The 20,958-nt window shown below is 33.2% G+C and overlaps 2 protein-coding genes across 3 annotated transcripts in view; both read left to right on the forward strand.

Moving 5' to 3' along the window:
* Positions 1-20,958, forward strand: part of LOC127724749 (uncharacterized) — a 185,055-nt gene that overhangs the window by 42,604 nt on the left and 121,493 nt on the right. The gene's annotated exons all lie outside the window — the stretch shown is intronic.
* LOC127724664 (USP6 N-terminal-like protein) overlaps positions 1-20,958 on the forward strand; it is a 55,130-nt gene that overhangs the window by 22,269 nt on the left and 11,903 nt on the right. For both annotated transcript variants that reach the window (XM_052231700.1, XM_052231701.1), the window contains exons 10-13: positions 4,406-4,460; positions 11,734-11,828; positions 13,184-13,249; positions 20,480-20,579. In XM_052231700.1, coding sequence (XP_052087660.1) covers positions 4,406-4,460; positions 11,734-11,828; positions 13,184-13,249; positions 20,480-20,579 — 316 coding nt within the window. The remainder of the gene's footprint in view (positions 1-4,405; positions 4,461-11,733; positions 11,829-13,183; positions 13,250-20,479; positions 20,580-20,958) is intronic.

The following is a 20,958-nucleotide window of genomic DNA, read 5'->3' on the forward strand; positions in this document are numbered from 1 at the left end:
CATTGACAGCTGATTTTTATACGCCCGTCAAAATTTTGACGGGACGTATTATGGTATACAAATGTCGTCTGTCCGTCTGTCTGTCCGGCGTAAACATGTCGCACCGTAACTTGAGAACGACTTATCCAAATTTCATGAAACTTAACATAGTTGTTTCTTATGATGGTCAAACGATCTGTATACTTTTTGGTGAAAATAAGATTAAAACTTTTTGAGTTACGGGACTTAGTAACTAAAACAGGTGTGTGTTTTTTTTCACATGTTGCGCCGTATCTCAAAAACAATTTATGATTATTGCTTAAAACTTTACTCACTTCTTAGTTATATTAATCTTAAGATCTGTATACTTTTTGGTGATGATTCAAAATTTTGTTTTTGAGTTATTGAGTATTTTGTAAAAAAAGGGGGAGGGGTTTTTCACATGTCGCGCCGTAACTCAAAATCGATTTATGATTATTGCTTAAAATTTTACACACTTCTTAGTTATATTAATCTAAAGAACTGTATACTTTTTAGTGATGATTCAAAATTTTATTTTTGAGTTATTGAGTATTTTGTAAAAAAAGGGGGGAGGGGTTTTTCACATGTCACGCCGTATCTCAAAAACAATTTATGATTATTGCTTAAAATTTTACACACTTCTTAGTTATATTAATCTTAAGATCTGTATACTGTTTGGTTTTGATTCAAAATTTTATTTTAGAGATATTGATTTTTTTTTTTTAAAAAGGGGGGTTTTCACATGTCGCGCCTTATCTCAAAAACGATTAATGATTATTGCTTAAAATTTTACACACTTCTTAGTTATATTAATCTAAAGATCTGTATACTTTTTGGTTTTGATTCAAAATTTTATTTTAGAGATATTGAGTTTTTGGTATAAAAAAAGGGGGGTTTTAGCATGACGCGCCGTATGTCAGAAACTATTTATGATTATTGCATAAAAATTCACACACAAGACGACGGGGGTATCATGCGCTCATGGCGCAGCTGTTTATTATAATTTACCTTGTCTCGCGTGGTTTAACAGATGACTTATACAACATACACGGAATAATAATGTAGGCAATGTAGATGGAAATAAAATGAATATGTATCATCCTTTTAGATCACAAACACTTTTACAAATTTTTAAACATATCTAAATATTTCTGATAAAAAAAAATTGTATGTTGTACAGTAGTCAAACTAGGAAGTAAGTAAAATTCAAAAAATACAAAATGTTGAACTGTTGTTTTTCCTCAATCTAAAGCAATGTGATGAAGTAATGATAAGTCATTGGTTTCAATATCAGCTTATTGTCCCCCCCCCCCCCCCCCCCCCTGCGTAACACGTTGCAGGGGACATAGAAATACTGGGCATCCCTCTGTCAGTTCAGTCTTGTTAGCACTCTCACACACGTGTACAGTTTTTGCCAGATTTTTATGAAACTTATATCATAGGTTTATATCAGCAATGTCTTGGACGATAACAAAAATCAGTGCCGATCAATTATTTTTAAAAGAGTTTTGCCCCTTAGATATTGACTATATGGAAAATTGCATTGTTAGCAATCTCATGTGTACAATTCTTGCCAGAATTTAATTAAACTTATATCATAGGTTTATATCACCAATGTCTTTGACACTTTTGAAATAAGTGCTGATCAAATATTTTTAACAAGTAATACCCCTTGGAAATATTAATTATAACGAAATCGCATTGCATTTGCTCTGAAGCCTTCATTTCTCTAAGATATTTATAAATTGTTTAAAAGAAAAAAAAAAAATGTGTTTTTTTTTATGCCCCGCCGTAGTGTTCTCTAACTTTAGTTTGCTTCTACCAAATGTTATGAAACTTATACAAAATGCTTATTACCACAAAACACAGATCAAGTTTGATTATTGGTGGCATCACTGTAACCGTTCTAGAGTTATGCCCTTTACAAATGGAAAAATTGCTGAATTTTTTGTTTCCGTTCTCTAACTTTAGTTTGCCTCAACCAAATGTTATGAAACTTATACACAGTGCTTATAACCACAAAAAACAGATCAAGTTTGAATTTTGGTGGCGTCACTTAAACTGTTCTAGAGTTATGCCCCTTTACAAATGGAAAAGTTGCTGAATTTTTCGTTTCTGTTCTCTAACTTAAGTTTGCCTCTACCAAATAATACTTTTTACCGCAAAACTCAGATCGAGTACAAATTTGGGTAGGGTCACTTTTAACGATCTTCAGTTTTATCCCTTTATATGATATGCAAGCAGGGTCATCATCTGTGTCACATGGACACATTCCCCATTTATTTATATGACCACAAAAAATTTGCGTTCGTATATTGCTATCACATTGTCATCGTCCGAAGACATTTGGTTTCAGGACAATAACATTAGGATAAGTGAATAAATCTCTATGAAATTTACTCACAAGTAGCAATACCACAAAAGGAAGGTTGGGATTGATTTTGGGGGTTATGGTCCCAACTGTTTAGGAATTAGGGGTCAAAAAGGTGCCAAAAAAGGCATTTTTCTAGTTTCAGGACAATAACTTGTGTATAAGTGTATGGATCTCTCTGAAATTATACAACAAGGTTCCATACTTCAAAGGGAAGGTTGGGATTGACTTTGGGGATTATGGCCCAAACTGTTCAGGAATTAGAGGCAAAAAAGGGGAAAAAACAAGGTTTTTCTGGTTAATGTACAATTACTTAAAGGGGCACTAGCTACGAGATACATAAAAAATCTAATATATGATTTTTTTTTGTTCAATCATTAATGAAAGTGAAATAGTGAAATAATTATTCGCTTTTAGCCACCAGTATGGTTCAATTTTGTCAAAATAAGCTAAGAAACATTGATGATGAATTATTCACTTGCAAGTGAATAATTCGACCTTATAGAATCCGTATTCATGTGAACTTCAATTTAACGCCTTAGCTAGAGATGGATAACACGTGAATTGTATGTGAAAAGTTATTTAAAGGAAAAGAATGTCAATATTGAAAGTGAAACAAAGGTAAATCATTTGATTGACTGATCCGATCCACAAAAAATCATTCTTATACAGGTAAAAATGATGATAAACATATATTTTTAATCTATTTAATGAAATTAAGCAGACCTAGAAAAATCCAATAGCACGAGTTCGCTTAATCTATTTATATCTTTATTTATGTTTACATCGCTTATATGGTCATCGGATGACTTTGGAGGTCAACTCGATAGTTAATTATATATATAATTAGATGGCATCTAGACTAAAATACACACGAAACGAAGCTACGTGTTATCATGCCCATGTCCTGTTAACTGTTTATTTTAGACTTTTAATAGTTTGGATAAATGTTTTACATTGTTATAAATCAAATATGAGAATTTGAGTCAAATCGGTGAACATGAATTTGACAGCTAGTGCCCCTTTAAGTATTAGTCTATGGATCTCTATGAAATTGAACCACAAGGTTCCATACCACAAAGGGAAGGTTGGGTTTGACTTTGGCGGTTATGGCTCAAACCGTTCAGGAATAAAAAAAATTTCATACTTTCACTAAAGATGAAGTGGACCCATCTGAATAAATTTAATTTAAAAATCTATAGGTTGGTGTTAATATTAGAAAGTTTTATAAAATTTTGTTGCTTTTTCATGTCAAATTGACTATGCTGTCCATTTTTGTAAATTTGGGATTTTCTTCTTTTTTTTTTAGAACAAAAAGAATATTACTTCAACTTCTTTGTTATAAATGATTGAAAAAATATATATCTAAGAATTTTGAAAAGAAAATATTGATATGAGTATTTTTGGTAAAATCATTTTTTTGTACCCCTCACCCATTTTCTCAACATTTTGGCTGATCAGTGATACTGACCGGATTGGTTAATAGATTTGAAAATTTTATTTCTCAAAAACTACTTATTGTAAGTATACAATTTTTTCACAGAGTATAGTTTGATTATAATATTTTTTAAATTCATTGATATTTTCCACTTGTATCATATGTTTTGGAAATAGTTCCCGAACAAGATTTCAACGAGCCTGAAACATCAGAAGAATACATCCTTAAGTAATTAAATAAAACTACATGTATTAAAAGTTTTTTTCTTTATAATGACAAACTTATGCCTAAGGAGGGATGCGAACGAACTTAACACACCCTCTGAGTATTGTTGACATATCTTCCCCACCCTTGATTTTCATTCTGTGGTGAACCCAGTACTATTTGCTTTTTGTTGCCTGATGTACAGTTAATGTAAGTGTTTTGATATTGCAAGCTTTTGAATGTATTTATTTGTCCTATATAGTAGAATATCCATGTTTTTAAGTAACCTGTCTCTAGTATTCCTTTACACAGTGTATGAAGTGTATCAGTTTATTGGTAGAATTAATTTATATGACATAAACATGTATAATACTTGTATTATAAACTTGCAGGATGCTTTCTGGGCTTTGTCACAACTTTTTTGCCAAAAGAGATATGCATGTCATGGTAAGTTTTATTGTAATGTCCATATTGTCTGCATTACTTTTCTAAACTGCATTAAAAGATATTGAATTTCTGTAAAATTTTGTAGGTAATAACAACCTTCATTGCATCTGTCCAAACCTGGCTTATAGTAATGGTGATATCTGGGTGGGGAAAAGTGGGTATCTATTTGTGTAATCAACTCCTCATACAGTTTTCAACCTGTATCCCTGAAACTTCACAGGAAGATTGCACATATATGTTGAAGCTGTTCACCTGCTATCATGGAATTATTTGGGGAATTTTTTCTTATTTTTTCAGTCTGGAAACTAAGAATTTTTTCAGCATAATTTACAACCTTCATGTAATTGCAACAACATTGCAGACATTCTACATTAATTAGTCACTAATATTACAACCTGGCCATTTGAGACTTATTACCACAAAACTCAGTTAGTGGCGTCACTTTTACCGTTCTGGAGTAATGCCCCTTTATAAATAAAAAAAATGCTGAGTTTTTTGTATCCCTTTAACTTTAGTTTGCCTCAACCAAATGTTATGAAATTTATACACAATGCTTATTACCACAAAACACAGACCAAGTTTGATTTTGGGTGATGTCACTTTTACAGTTCCCTAGTTATGTCCCTTTATAACGTTACATGCAAGCAGGGGCATCATCTGTCATCCCATGGACACATTCTCCATTTATTTAATACTTAATTGAATTATGCACAGATGATAATAACTAGTAGACAATTTGTTGTTATTGTTCAAGATTTTGCTACATTGAGTTAAACTTTTGAGTATAAGCGTCTTGAAAATTGTACAATATGATTCACATGAAATCTTTTTTCTGCACTTTACTTCTAAAAATATTGATTACAAATTGATGATTTGTGCTGTTACAGTCAAGTGGACAGGTTGATATTTATATTGATGAACATGTGACTTATAACTTATATTCTTAAATTTTGTATGTTATTATCATGTGACTTGGTTTTTTTTAACAAAAAGTTGATAAAAAGAGATCTGAAGCAGATATATATTTGCATTCAGGTATCACAGATCAAATTTATTCGTTCATTGTGTGTTAATTTACGTTTTTTGATTGAGTTAAGCCTTCCAATTGATATTTTATAGTGTGTCTTTCTATGTTGTGATGTTATACTATTTTCAGAAAAGGGAGAAGGTTTGGTACCATTAAAACGTTTAATCCCGCTGCAAATGTTTGCACCTGTCCTAAGTCAGGAAACTGATGTACAGTAGTTTTGTCGTCTGTTTATATAGATTAGACCGTTGATTTTCCCGTTTGAATGGTTTTACACTAGTAATTTTTTGGGGCCCTTTATAGCTTGCTGTTCGGTGTGAGCCAATGTTCCATGTTGAAGGCCGTACCTTGACCTATAATGGTTTACTTTTATAAATTGTTACTTGGATGGAGAGTTGTCTCATTGGCACTCATACCACATCTTCCTATATCTATGTGACAACTTTAATAGATAAAAACAATACATTTGAAGGTCAAAATAAGACTCTCAGTGACCAAAAAAAGGTGCAAAAACCATATGCCAAGTTTTAAACCCTCTTTACCTCTTTGAAAACTATCAACAATTTATTGGCACCAAATCCATAAACTGACAAATACCTTTCATCCATATGATCAACCATTAGGTTCCTGACATGGGACAGGCACCTAACCATGTGATTGGGTTGTGAAGTGAGTTCTCATGGTTATAGGCACCTAACCATGTGATGGGGTTGTGAAGTGAGTTCTCATGGGACAGGCACCTAACCATGTGATGGGGTTGTGAAGTGAGTTCTCATGGGACAGGCACATTACCATGTGATGGGGTTGTGAAGTGAGTTCTCATGGGACAGGCACATTACCATGTGATGGGGTTGTGAAGTGAGTTCTCATGGGACAGGCACCTAACCATGTGATGAGGTTGTGAAGTGATTTCTCATGGGAAAGGCACCTAACTATGTGATGAGGTTGTGAAGTGAGTTCTCATGGGACAGGCACATAACCATGTGATGAGGTTGTGAAGTGAGTTCTCATGGGACAGGCACATAACCATGTGATGTGGTTGTGAAGTGAGTTTTCATAGGACAGGCAACTAACCATGTGATGGTGTTGTGAATTGAGTTCTCATTGGACAGGCACATAACCATGTGATTGGGTTGTGAAGTGAGTTCTCTTGGTTATAGGCACCTAACCATGTGATGGGGTTGTGAATTGAGTTCTCATGGTTATAGGCACCTTACCATGTGATGGGGTTGTGAAGTGAGTTCTCATGGTTATAGGCACCTAACCATGTGATGGGGTTGTGAAGTGAGTTCTCATGGTTATAGGCACCTAACCATGTGATGGGGTTGTGAAGTGAGTTCTCATGGGAAAGGCACATTACCATGTGATGGGGTTGAGAAGTGAGTTCTCATGGGACAGGCACATTACCATGTGATGGGGTTGTGAAGTGAGTTCTCATGGGACAGGCACCTAACCATGTGATGAGGTTGTGAAGTGATTTCTTATGGGACAGGCACCTAACCATGTGAAGAGGTTGTGAAGTGAGTTCTCATGGGACAGGCACATAACCATGTGATGTGGTTGTGAAGTGAGTTTTCATGGGACAGGCACCTAACAATGTGATGGTGTTGTGAATTGAGTTCTCATTGGACAGGCACATAACCATGTGATTGGGTTGTGATGTGAGTTCTCATGGGACAGGCACATTACCAGGTGGTGGGGTGTATTGTCAGTTCTCAAAACCTATATTAATTTCACGCCGTAGCGGAGGGGGTATTAAGTTTTACCCTTGTCTGTCTGTACATCTATCCGTACGTCCCAAAATTGGTTTCCGTTCTCTAATTTTAGTTTGCCCCAACCAAATGTTATGACTCTTGTACACAATGCTTATAACCACAAAACACAGATCAAGTTTGAATTTGGGTGGCGTCACTTTTACCGTTCTAGAGTTATGCCCCTTTACAAATGGAAAAATTGCTGAATTTTTCATTTCTGTTCTCTAACTAAAGTTTGCTTCAACCAAATTTTATGAAACTTATACACAATGCTTATTACCACAAAACTCAGATCAAGTACAAATTTGAGTAGCGTCACTTTTACTGATCTTGACTTATGTCCCTTTATAACATTATATGCAAGCGGGGGCATCATCTGTGTCCCATGGACGCATTCCCTTTTTATTATACGACCGCAAAAAAATTTTGTGGTCCTATATTGGTATGACGTTGGAGTCATCGTCGTCGTCCGAAGACACATTGGTTTTCGCACTTTAACTTTAGTTAAAGTGAATGGATCTCTATGAAATTTTCCCATAAGGTTCAATACCACGAAAGGAAGGTTGGGATTGATTTTGGGGGTTATGGTACCAGCAGTTAAGGAATTAGGGGCCAAAAAGGGGCCAAAAATAAGCATTTTTGTAACTTCCAGACATAACTTGTGTGTTAGTGTATGAATCTCTCAGACATTGTACCACAAGGTTCCATATCACAAAGGGAATGCTGGGATTTATTTTGGGGGTAATTGCCTCAAAATTTTAGGAATTAGGGGCAAAAAAAGGGGCAAAAAACAAGCATTTTTCTAGTTTCATGATAATAACTTGTGTGTAAGTGTATGGATCTTTCTGAAATTGTACTACAAGGTTCCATATCACAAAGGGAAAGCTGGAATTGTGTTTAAGGATAATTGCACAAAACGTTTAGGAATAAGGGGCCAAAAATAAGCATTTTCTAGTTTCCAGACAATAACTTGTGTTCAAGTGTATGGATCTCTCTGAAATTGTACTGCAAGGTACCATACCACAAAGGGAAGGCTGGGATTGAGTTTAGGGGTGATGAATCATAAGGGGTTCGAAAAATTTGTGAGGGAGGGATTTTTTTCCCCTTTTTTTCCTTTTTTTTTCTTTAAAATTTTCCATTTTAAATTGGTTATTTCTGATTTATATATATAAGCAAATAATAATGATATGGTTTGAATAGGTAAATTAAAATTTTTTAAGTTCTTAGACCACATTCATTCTGTGTCAGAAACCTATGCTGTGTCAAATATTTAATCACAATCCAAATTCAGTGCTGTATCAAGCTTGAATGTTGTGTCCATACTTGCCCCAACTGTTAAGGGTTCGACCTCTGCGGTCGTATCAAGCTGCGCCCAGGATTTTATTATTTAGGGAATAACAAAAGCTCAGAGAAAAAGAAACAATAAAAATGAGTCATGAAAAATTACTGAACTCTGTAATCTGTGGATCACAGATGACCAAAGCACAGCGAAAAAAAATATGCAATACCAGACAGTTCAATAAGTAGGATGTTTAACATCCAATACCCCCACTCCCTTGATAGATAGACAATACAATGTCAAAGACTCTCAGCAGTAAGCCAGCATGAAGTACTGGGACAAAAAAGTTTTTTTTATTGTATACGAAATATTTCAAACAGACCTTCAAGGGCATTACTTATAGTATTCTTTAAGTTTTATAAAAAATTGTACCTGTGAGAGCTCAAACGAGGCCCGTCCACCATTATAGAACTTGTCCGAGATATTGCCGATATTAACCTATAGTATAAGTTTTATAAAAATCTGGGAAGAATTGTACCCGTGAGAGTGCTAACGAGGCCATTTTCCATAAATTTAATATTTCCAAGGGGCATAACTCTTTAAAAAAAAGTCGATCTGCCACCATTATAGAACTTGTCTGAGATATTGCTGATATTAACCTAAAGTATAAGTTTTATAAAAATCTGGCAAGAATTATACCTGTGAGAGTGCTGACAAGACTGGACGGACGGACATCAGACAGACGGACGGACAGACGCCCGGTTTTTCCATGTCCTCCGCAACGTGTTACGCGGGGGACAAAAATCAGAAGATGTGGTATGAATGCCAATTAGACAACTCTTCACCAGAGACCAAATGATGTAAATGTTATCAGCTATAGGTCACTGTACATGTATAAGCATTAAACAATCAGCAAAACCCATACCTCATAGCAAGCTATACAAGGACCTGAAATGACAAATGTAAAACAATTCAAACAAAAAAAACAAATGGCCAGATTGATGCACAATAAAACTATAAAAGAAATACAAATATGATATACAACAATTAACCAACAACCACTGAATTACATTCCTTATTTATGTTGACCAGCACCTACTATAATTGAATTATTCTTGCAGGAATGTTTATGTTGACCAGAACCTACTATAATTGAATTATTCTTGCAGGAATGTTTATGTTGACCAGAACCTACTATCATTGAATTATTCTTGCAGGAATGTTTATGTTGACCAAAACCTACTATAATAGAATTATTATACCCCACGCAACGAGTTGTGGAGGGTATGTTTTTGACCCGTCCCTCCGTCCGTCAGTTCTGTTTCTTGTCATCGCAACTCCTCTCAAACCACACAACAGAATTTCACGAAACCTTTTTAGATAATAAGGACATACTATGTAGTTGTGCATATCGACAGGAAATTACGATTCAATTTTTTTTCTAGGAGTTACGCCCCTTTGAACTTATTTGTCCAATATACTACTGCAACCTTTTGTCATCGCAACTCCTCTCAAACCACACAACAGAATTTCATGAAACCTTTTCAGATAATAAGGACATACTACGTAGATGTGCATATCGACAGGAAATTACAATTCAATTTTTTTTCCAGGAGTTACGCCCTTTTGAACTTATTTGCCCAATACACTACTGCAACCTTTTGTCATCGCAACTCCTCTCAACCCACACAACAGAATTTCATGAAACCTTTTCAGATAATAAGGACATACTACGTAGATGTGCATATCGACAGAAAATTACGATTCAATTTTTTTTCCAGGAGTTACGCCCCTTTGAACTTATTTGCCCAATATACTACTGCAACCTTTTGTCATCGCAACTCCTCTCAAACCACACAACAGAATTTCATGAAACCTTTTCAGATAATAAGGACATAGTACGTACATGTGCATATCGACAGGAAATTACGATTCAAATTTTTTTCCAGGAGTTACGCCCCTTTGAACTTATTTGCTTAATATACTAATGCAACCTTTTGTCATCGCAACTCCTCTCAAACCACACAACAGAATTTCATGAAACTGTGTAGATTATAAGGTCATACTATGTAGATGTGCATATTGACAGGAAATTATGATTCAATTTTTTTTTCTGATACAATTTTTTTTTCTTACACTTATTTTATTTCTCCAATAACAATGTGGGGACGTGTGGTATGTGAGCGCGCTCACCTTGGTTCTTTCATTCTTGCAGGAATGTTTATGTTAACCAGAACCTACTATAATTGATTTATTCTTGCAGGAATGTTTATGTTGACCAGAACCTACTATAATTGAAGTATTCTTGCAGGAATGTTTATGTTGACCAGAACCTACTATAATAGAATTATTAAACCCCACGCAACGAGTTGTTGAGGGTATGTTTTTTACCTGTCCCTCCGTCCGTCAGTCCTGTTTCTTGTCATCGCAACTCCTCTCAAACCACACAACAGAATTTCAGGAAACCTTTTTAGATAATAAGGACATACTATTTAGTTGTGCATATCGACAGGAAATTACGATTCAATTATTTTTCCAGGAGTTACGCCCCTTTGAACTTATTTGCTTAATATACTACTGCAACCTTTTATCATCGCAACTCCTCTCAACCCACACGACAGAATTTCATGAAACCTTTTCAGATAATAAGGACATACTACGTAGATGTGCATATCGACAGGAAATTACGATTCAATTTTTTTTCCAGGAGTTACGCCCCTTTGAACTTATTTGCCCAATATACTACTGCAACCTTTTGTCATCGCAACTCCTCTCAAACCACACAACAGAATTTCATGAAACTGTGTAGATAATAAGGACATACTATGTAGATGTGCATATTGACAGGAAATTATGATTCAATTTTTTTTTCTGATACAATTTTTTTTTCTTACACTTATTTTATTTATCCAATGACAATGTGGGGACGTGGGGTATGTGAGCGCGCTCACTAAGGTTCTTTCATTCTTGCAGGAATGTTTATGTTGACCAGAACCTACTATAATTGATTTATTCTTGCAGGAATGTTTATGTTGACCAGAACCTACTATAATTGAATTATTCTTGCAGGAATGTTTATGTTGACCAGAACCTACTATAATTGAATTATTCTTGCAGGAATGTTTATGTTGACCAGAACCTACTATAATTGAATTATTCTTGCAGGAATGTTTATGTTGACCAGAACCTACTATAATTGAATTATTCTTGCAGGAATGTTTATGCATGGTTTTCCCAAGTTGTTAAGATTCCAGGAACATCATGACAATATTCTCAGGAAATTTTTACCTAAGCTGAAGAAGTATATGGTAAGAATATAGGGTTGGGATTTCTCTCCATTGTACCTGTAATTATGTTTCAGTTTTATTTTTTTAGATATGAAATAAAAAACACAAATTAGAAAATTAGAAATGAAGCAAAAAAAAAAAAACAAATAAGAAAATTTTTGATATACTCCACTCTTTATTGACTTTTTATAAATGTGTCATTATTATTCCCTTTTTCACACCTATTTAAGTGTTTTTGTCTTATCTGAAAAGCTATAAAGAATTTTATAAACTGTAACCCTAAAAAATAATCAGAAAAACAAGATGTACAAAAATGCCAATACAACCAAAGGAATATGATGACCCCTTATTAAAGGAGTTATAGCCTTTAACAATGGTTTTTGACTAATTTTAGTGTCCCTCATATACTTTTGCAATGATCATCTCCTCTGAAACTACTGAACCAATTTTAACCAAACTTGGTTGAATGATCCTGTGGGTATTATGTATAAAGTTTGTGTTTTTTATTCTCGTCAATCAACAAACATGGCCACCATTTTAGAACATGAGGATAAAATGCATTAATTGTTTTATATCTTGAAAACCATAAAAAAATGATCAGAATGTCAAGATCCACCTTTAGAGTGTAATGATATTAAAGTGTAATGACATTTATAGAGTGTAATGATATTAAAGTGTAATGATATTTATAGAGTGTAATGATATTAAAGTGTAATGATATTTATAGAGTGTTAAAATGATATTAAAGTGTAATGATATTAAAGTGTAATGATATTTATAGAGTGTAATGATATTAAAAGTGTAATGGTATCAGTTTTAATGTGATGTTATACGTGTTGCTTTGCAACTGCCTATTGTTTTTCTATGATATCTTTCCAAGTTGAACTGAACTTGTGCTTCATGATATATGAAGTCGGCATAAATGAGACAACAACCCAACAATAATTTCATTAGAAATAAACAACTTGTGATCAAAATGCAACTTTTAATGAATGACAGGGCTCCAAGCCATATATCAAGCTCAAATGGGAAGCGTCCAGTCATGTTTAAAAAAAAAATAAGATAGACAACAAAATACTGGACTTAAACTCTAAATTTCCATAAAGATACAAAACATAGAGAGACGGTAACAATCTCAGGATCCTGTGATAGAGAATTGTCACACATGTCTTGGTATTTTACTATTTTTGTAAATACTCTACTTTCCCTGTTTCTCTATTTTGACAACGGAAGAACAAATTATACATGATAAATTTATGAACTCACAATATATATCAATCCATAGAAAGCTTTTAACAATGATAACAAAACCACAACTACTAATAAAACAGTGTAAGGAAGTTCAAAATAGTTAATGTATTGATAATATGTTTCAGGATAAGAATGATATTTATACAAGTCTTTATACTATAAAGTGGTATATGCAGTGTTTTCTAGACAGGGTAAGTATAATTATATTGTTGTGCCATAACCTAATGTATTTAAGGGATGGCATTCCTCCTAAACACTTAAAATTAAGAAATGATGAGGTACGATAAAGGTAAACAATTTACCCCCCATGTGTAGAAAAAAGTCGGATATTTTAAAATTATGGCTTCATACCTGCCAACTTTTGAAAGCCCCCATGGGGGTTTTAGTCCGCGACAATTCTTTGCGACATATTTTGCACGTGCTGTTTTGTGGTCTAGAAAAAAGTGTCATATTTGTATGATGAGCTTACAAGCCTTTTTATTATACGACCACAAAAAAATTTTTGTGGTCATATATTGGTATGACATTGGCGTCGGCGTCGTCGGCGTTGTCCGAAGACACATTATTTTTTCGCACTCTAACTTTAGTTTAAGTGAATGGATCTCAATGAAATTTTACCATAAGGTTCAATACCACAAAAGGAAGGTGGGGATTGATTCGGGGGGTTATGGTACCAACAGTTAAGGAATTAGGGGCCAAAAATAAGCATTTTTGTAACTTCCAGACATAACTTGTGTGTAAGTGTATGGATCTCTCTGACATTGTACCACAAGGTTCCATATCACAAAGGGAATGCTGGGATTGATTTTGGGGGTAATTGCCTCCAAATTTTAGGAATAAGGGGCAAAAAAGGGGCAAAAAACAAGCATTTTTCTAGTTTCATGACAATAACTTGTGTGTAAGTTTATGGATCTCTCTGACATTGTATCACAAGGTTCCATATCACAAAGGGAATGCTGGGATTGATTTTGGGGGTAATTGCCTCAAAATTTTAGGAATAAGGGGCCAAAAAGGGGCAAAAAACAAGCATTTTTCTAGTTTCATGACAATAACTTGTGTGTAAGTGTATGGATCTTTATGAATTTGTACTACAAGGTTCCATATCACAAAGGAAAAGCTGGAATTGAGTTTGGGGGTAATTGCCCAAAAAGTTTAGGAATAAGGGGCCAAAAAGGGACCAAAAATAAGCATTTTTCTAGTTTCCAGACAATAACTTGTGTTCAAGTGTATGGATCTCTCTGAAATTGTACTGCAAGGTACCATACCACAAAGGGAAGGCTGGGATTGAGTTTGGGGGTGATGAATCATAAGGGGGTTCAAAAAATTTGGGGGGGGATTTATTTTTTTTTTTTTTTCTTTAAAATTTTCCATTTTAAATTGGTTATTTCTGATTTATATTTAAAAGCAAATAATAATGATATGGTTTGAATAGGTAAATTAAATTTTTTTAAGTTCTTAGACCACATTCATTCTGTGTCAGAAACCTATGCTGTGTCAAATATTTAATTACAATCCAAATTCAGTGCTGTATCAAGCTTGATTGTTGTGTCCATACTTTCCCCAACTGTTCAGGGTTCGACCTCTGTGGTTGTATCAAGCTGCGCCCCAGCGGAGCATTTTATTAAGTTTATTAGCATGATTCTAGTTATTATCAATATATCAGTAGAAAAGATGAATCTGTAGCTAGAAGACCAGGATTTATTTTCTTGTGTTAGGATATTAAATGATTGTTGACGTTTAAAATTAAAAATTATGCACAAAGAAGGACTTTTATCAGGTTGGGAACAACACCCCAAATGAGGGGTAACCCCTCAATGTAAGGACATTAAAAACCAATTTTAAGTACAAATGAGCACATATCTATAATATTTGAAGAAACTTTTCCTAAAGAAATATACATCTATCTGGTATTATATGGTCAAAACATGTCCAAGAATTTTGTAATGTTCCTGGATTTTTATCTTCTTTATTATTAAAAATAATTGGACCCCTCATTTAGAAAAGTTGTTCCAAATATAATGAATTTTCCCACTTTTAAGTTTAAAAATCTAAATTTTTCCCTTTTTTTATTTTTTGCAACAGTAATTTGAGTAAAATGACCCCTTGTCTTAATGTTTTGGGGACAGTCCCTCATTTCAGGGATATACCCCTCATTTGGGGGTTTGTTCCAAACCTGTTTGTTTGGTCCTTGTGAAAAATGAAGTACAAAATGTATAGTACATTGTACTTTAAATGATTTGCCCCATTTGGTAATTTAATCAGTTGAATACAAAAATGACATATGTTACTGCAAGTGTATAAATGTCAATAAATTAGTAAATAAACTACTATTTATTATCTTGATGGTAGTACTGCATCATTGAATTTTGTCAATCAGTCATGCTTTTATTCTTAAGCTGTTTAAGAACCTCCTTGCAGATGAAAATTAACCTTCCATGTTTAGGATTTTACAATTCTGACTAACACACAAGGAATACGAATTCTAGACAGTTCGGTACCCAGACAAATCGGCATCTGGACAAATCGGCACCTAACATAGACAAATCGGCACCCCCGAAAGACAATTCGGCACCCAGACAAATCGGCACCTAGACAAATCGGCACCTTATAAATTATTTATCTTTGATCTAAATATAGTGAACCACAAATTAAAATTTCCTGGCACTGATATATTTATAAAGGGCCTGAACTCAATTTGCAAGTTTTAAGTGTTAATATATAGCAATTATGTTTCACTGTTTTTACAAATTACTAATTTGTTTCCTGCACTATTTACAACATTATTATCAATATTGTATATGGTATCTTCGAAGAAGTATCTTATTAAGTAGCTGGACAGTTGACGGTCTTGTTTCGCTTGGTGCAGCGCCAGAGGATGTGGTCATTCTTCTGTTTCTGCAAGCAAAAATACAAATATATACAGTTTCTGTTTTAACAATTGTCAAAGTTGATAATAGCAGATAATCTCTTATAGCCGACTATGCAGTATAGGATATGCTCATTGTTGAAGGACGTACGATGACCTAAAGTTGTTATGCTATTTGGTCGATGGTGGAGAGTTGTCTCATTGGTAACCATACCTCACCATCATATTTTTTATTATGTTTAAAGTATCTGATGTTTCATAATTTAATAATATAAATAAATATATACCTTAACTGTGTAGTTGAAGCCGTCTGAGTCACACAGCTTACGCTTGCCCCGGTTGCTGCCTTCTTCTATGGTTTGGTAATGGACTGTTGGGTCGTCTTCTGGTATGTCACCTATTGACTCATCTGCTATAGAATCTTCTTGAACTTGCTCCGGGATGTCAAAAGAACGGTCTACTACTATAGATGGGTCTTCATCAATGATCTGAAATTACACAATATACACTTTCTGTTTTCTCTTTCTACGATAAACGATAATTTAATGCTAATACATGAGACTTAAATAAACGATAATTTAATGCTAATACATGAGAACTTCAACATTTAAAAATTCACAATCAGGTTAATTCAATTATCTAGCTACTAATCCAATCAATTATTATATGTTAATTAGCTCGTTCTGCCTCGTGGCAATAGATAACTGTTAATACACAGGAACTATATAATATATTATACTTTATTGCAAAAAGTGAAACATTGCAAACATAATGTACAAGAAACATACAATGCATGTAAAAAGTGTTAAACAAGTCAAGTTGATATTAATAATATATTATAAAAATATATTATAAGTATATAGATAAATGACCAATGTAGACCTTATTTTCGCAATTCCGATCTTTATTGGGATCTAGAATAGTTTTAAGTTTAAAGTTTGAGTCAAGCTAGTTACAAAAGGTATAATGGGTTTTAATTGCATTCATAGGGGGATTTCTAATATTACTATTTATTTGGCAATAATGAAAAGTTTCCCTTTATGGCAATAGATAACTGTTAATACACAGGAACTATATAATATATTATACTTTATTGCAAAAAGTGAAACATTGCAAACATAATGTACAAGAAACATACAATGCATGTAAAAAGTGTTAAACAAGTCAAGTTGATATTAATAATATATTATAAAAATATATTATAAGTATATAGATAAATGACCAATGTAGACCTTATTTTCGCAATTCCGATCTTTATTGGGATCTAGAATAGTTTTAAGTTTAAAGTTTGAGTCAAGCTAGTTACAAAAGGTATAATGGGTTTTAATTGCATTCATAGGGGGATTTCTAATATTACTATTTATTTGGCAATAATGAAAAGTTTCCCTTTACTCCCTTATGTACAAATGCTATTAGCTCTATCTGAGATTGGCTCCAGTATGGAAATGAAAAGTATGCAAGGAGAATTTGGGTTATAATAATTTATAATAATTAAAAATATTAAAAAGCCACTTACCACTGTTGCATGTTCTATGTTGCCACTTTTGACAGCCATCACATTGTAAAGCTTCTTGTCTAGGGCGTACAACATTGTGGCACTGTATACAACTGTCGTCTGACATTGTTTAAGAAAAAGAATCCCAAAAGTGTTTACCCTTATATATGTTTCTGGGTATTTACTCATTATGGCTTGCACACGCTGTTATGTTTATGGCTTTTAATATTAAAACAATAAAATATAGTTTTCAGGTATTGTGTTGTCTTAACAGATGTAAGGATCAAACGAGAACACAAGCTGAAACACAAGCTATACACTTTTGATCTCTATTGAGGAATTATCAGATTTATACATAAAATACTGATTAATGCATAAATACAATTAATTATGATTTAATTAAATAATGTTTATTCAAACAACAACCTATCTAAAAATCAATTATGATTTAATTAAATGATGTTTATTCATACATACATAATCATTTAGGGTTTAATTAAATGATGATTATTTTTTTTGTAATGCAAAATTTACCTACGAATTATAATATTACTGCAACAATTCTTTAATTTTTCCTAATATATATTTTTAAAAGCGAGGTGCCGAATTGTCTTGGTCCCGAAATGTCCGGATCCCGAAATGTCCAAAATGGATGCCGAAATGTCTTCGGACTTGGGTGCCGATTTGTCTGGGTGCCGAAATGTCTTGTTACCAAGGAATACAACACAAGTTCAAAATCTAGCATGTTAGAATAATCTTAAGAGAAAACATTTTTGATTGGCTTATTAATTTGATCATGAGAAACACAGAATTTGATTGGCTGAACACAATTGTCTTCCCTTGTTAACAGTTCAAAATCGGGAACAATCATATTTTTCATGTAGATTTTCACAAAATCGTGTTTTAGAGGTTTTTTCACGATCACGATCGTGCAATGGTGACAAAGGGTCAAAATCGTGTAGTACACGACTAAATCGTGAAAGTTGGCAGGTATGTGGCTTATTGGTGTCTGTAAATATTCCCACTGACAAATATGATTAGTGTAAATAGATTTATGAATTTATAAATGTTTTTATTATCTTTAAAAACAACATATCACTAAAAAATAAAAATAAATAAAAAAAATCAGCAAATTAACTATGAACAAGTGTGTTTACCATATAATTTTTTTTATAATTTGTTGAAACAATGACTGTTCATAATACATTAAACAAATTTAAACAAACATAAATATGATTCTCATACTTGTCATATTTCATTATGGTAAAAAGCTACCAAAATATTGATTTCTTTCTGACAGAAGTTTGGATAAAACATGAAAGTTAGGCCACTTAATGATGTCATGAGTTATTGTCCTCCCTTAAATTCAGTCATTTTAAAATAACACTTAAAAAATGTAGATAAAAAAATATGGGAGTAAAAACTGGTCTTTCCTTGAAGCTTGTGACCCTTAGGGTTGACTAGGTTATAGATGTGAGGTCAACCATGGACTCCTCCCATCTGACAGTGAACCCTTAGTAAAGTAGGGCATCTATGTGACTGTGCGAATTGTATAAATGATGTAAAATATTTAGAGATTATTTTTTTAAAACATATATAGGTTTCTTTAGAATATTCAGAAGAGTTAATTATTTACCCAGAATAATGAAAAGTTTAGATTTTGTGTTTTCATTTTTACTTCATTGTATTCATTATTTGTTTAAATATTCAATAAATCAATATAAAAATAATGATTGCCAACGAGACAACTATCCACCAAAGTTCAAAGGAAGTTGATGTAAGCAATTGTAGGCAACCATACCGCCTTCAACAATGAGAAAAACCCATACCGTATACAGTGGTATAGTCAGCTATAAAAGGCCCCGACATAAAATATATGAAATAATTCAATTGAGAAAACTAACGGCCAAATTTATAACAAAACAATTTACAAAAAACAAATATGACCGACATGAACCGACGACAACCACTGAACTTCAGGCTCCTGACTTGGGACAAGCACACAAAGAATGTGGTGGGGTTTAACATGTATGTGAGTGCTCAACCCTTCCCCAAACCTGGGAGGGTAGTGAAACAGCACAACATAAGACAAACTATAAAAATCAGTTGAAAAAGGCATAACTCGTCAGATCCATACAAAACAGAACAATCAAACAAAAACACAGACGGCACGTTGCAGGGGGTTTATCCATCCCTCATCCCTAACAACAAAAAGGACACTAAGTACAGATCTATGAGTACTCACAGTTTACTGACAGCTAGTTCAAAGCCAATAACAACTTAATAAAAAAAATCATGTATCAAAGACTAAAATGCCCACAATTTTTCAATGACATTTTCTTAAAAGAATTTTATAAACCAAACCTATAACAAGAAATCAGTTATAGATGATGTACTGCTATAAATAGGAGGAAGATAAATAGAAAGAAGACGTTGTTAACAGATTTACACGTCCTGTGCACAAATTTGTGTACATGGATTAGAAAGCTTTTACTTTGAAGTGCTAGAAACGGAATTAATGGTTTTAAATAGATTTGGGACTTCTTAATATAAATGAACTTCAAATTGTTTTGCAAAGATTTTTTATACGGTTATCGATTTTTACAAACAACAATTATCAGGACACTTGGCTGTCTTTCACCTGTCAAATGTAAAATGAACAAGATAATTGGAGAATTGTTACCTTTTAATCAAAGGAGTAACAAAATATTATTTTGAAACCTGTTGAACATTTAAGTAAGACCAAATTATTGTCTCTCTGTCCTTGAAAAATTTCAAATTTGGCAGTATTTCAGTGGAAAATCTAACATTTTAGACAATTAAACACTCATGGCACTAGAATATAGGGGAAAACCTATCAGTTAATGAAATCCAAGGTTATTTTATTGTCCAGCTGGAATAGAAAATCTTGGTTGAGCTCTATAAATCCTACTAAAAAGAGGTCAGTTGACAGGTTTGTCCAGACAATACTTGACATTTCATTTTAGCTTATATACCATACATCTATAGTACCATGCATATATTAACTCTTATATGTAACTTTTTATTATTTTTTTTCAGATTCCTTTTACACTAACATTAAGGTTCTATGATGTTTTTATGTTGGAAGGTGACAAATTGTTGTGTGCTGCAGCATATACGATACTTAAACTTCATAAAAGTAAGTTTTTTTTATAAATTTTCTTCTGTAATTGAGCATTCAATTGATATATGTAGGTTTTTTGTAAATCTGATTTTATTCTTAATTTATAATCAACTTGAAAATTTCTGGTTTCTCAAAATTTAAAAGTAGCATGATAAATTCCTTAATAATCCATGGAGTTGTAAACTGTAAAATTGTCTTCAACTTATTTATGAAAACAGGTAAAAAATTTCACACAGTTCATGCAGCAGAACCATATACCATATATCAGATTTTTTTTCGCGATTTGATCACTGTGTATAATGTTCGCTGAATGGAGAAATAATCGTAAACAAATCACCGAAATGTATTGTCAAAGATGTAAACAACATGAACTTGATTGACTGACAGATAACAG

This window comes from Mytilus californianus, unplaced genomic scaffold (genome assembly GCF_021869535.1).
Source record: "Mytilus californianus isolate M0D057914Y unplaced genomic scaffold, xbMytCali1.0.p SCAF_14, whole genome shotgun sequence".
NCBI classification, from domain to species: domain Eukaryota; kingdom Metazoa; phylum Mollusca; class Bivalvia; order Mytilida; family Mytilidae; genus Mytilus; species Mytilus californianus.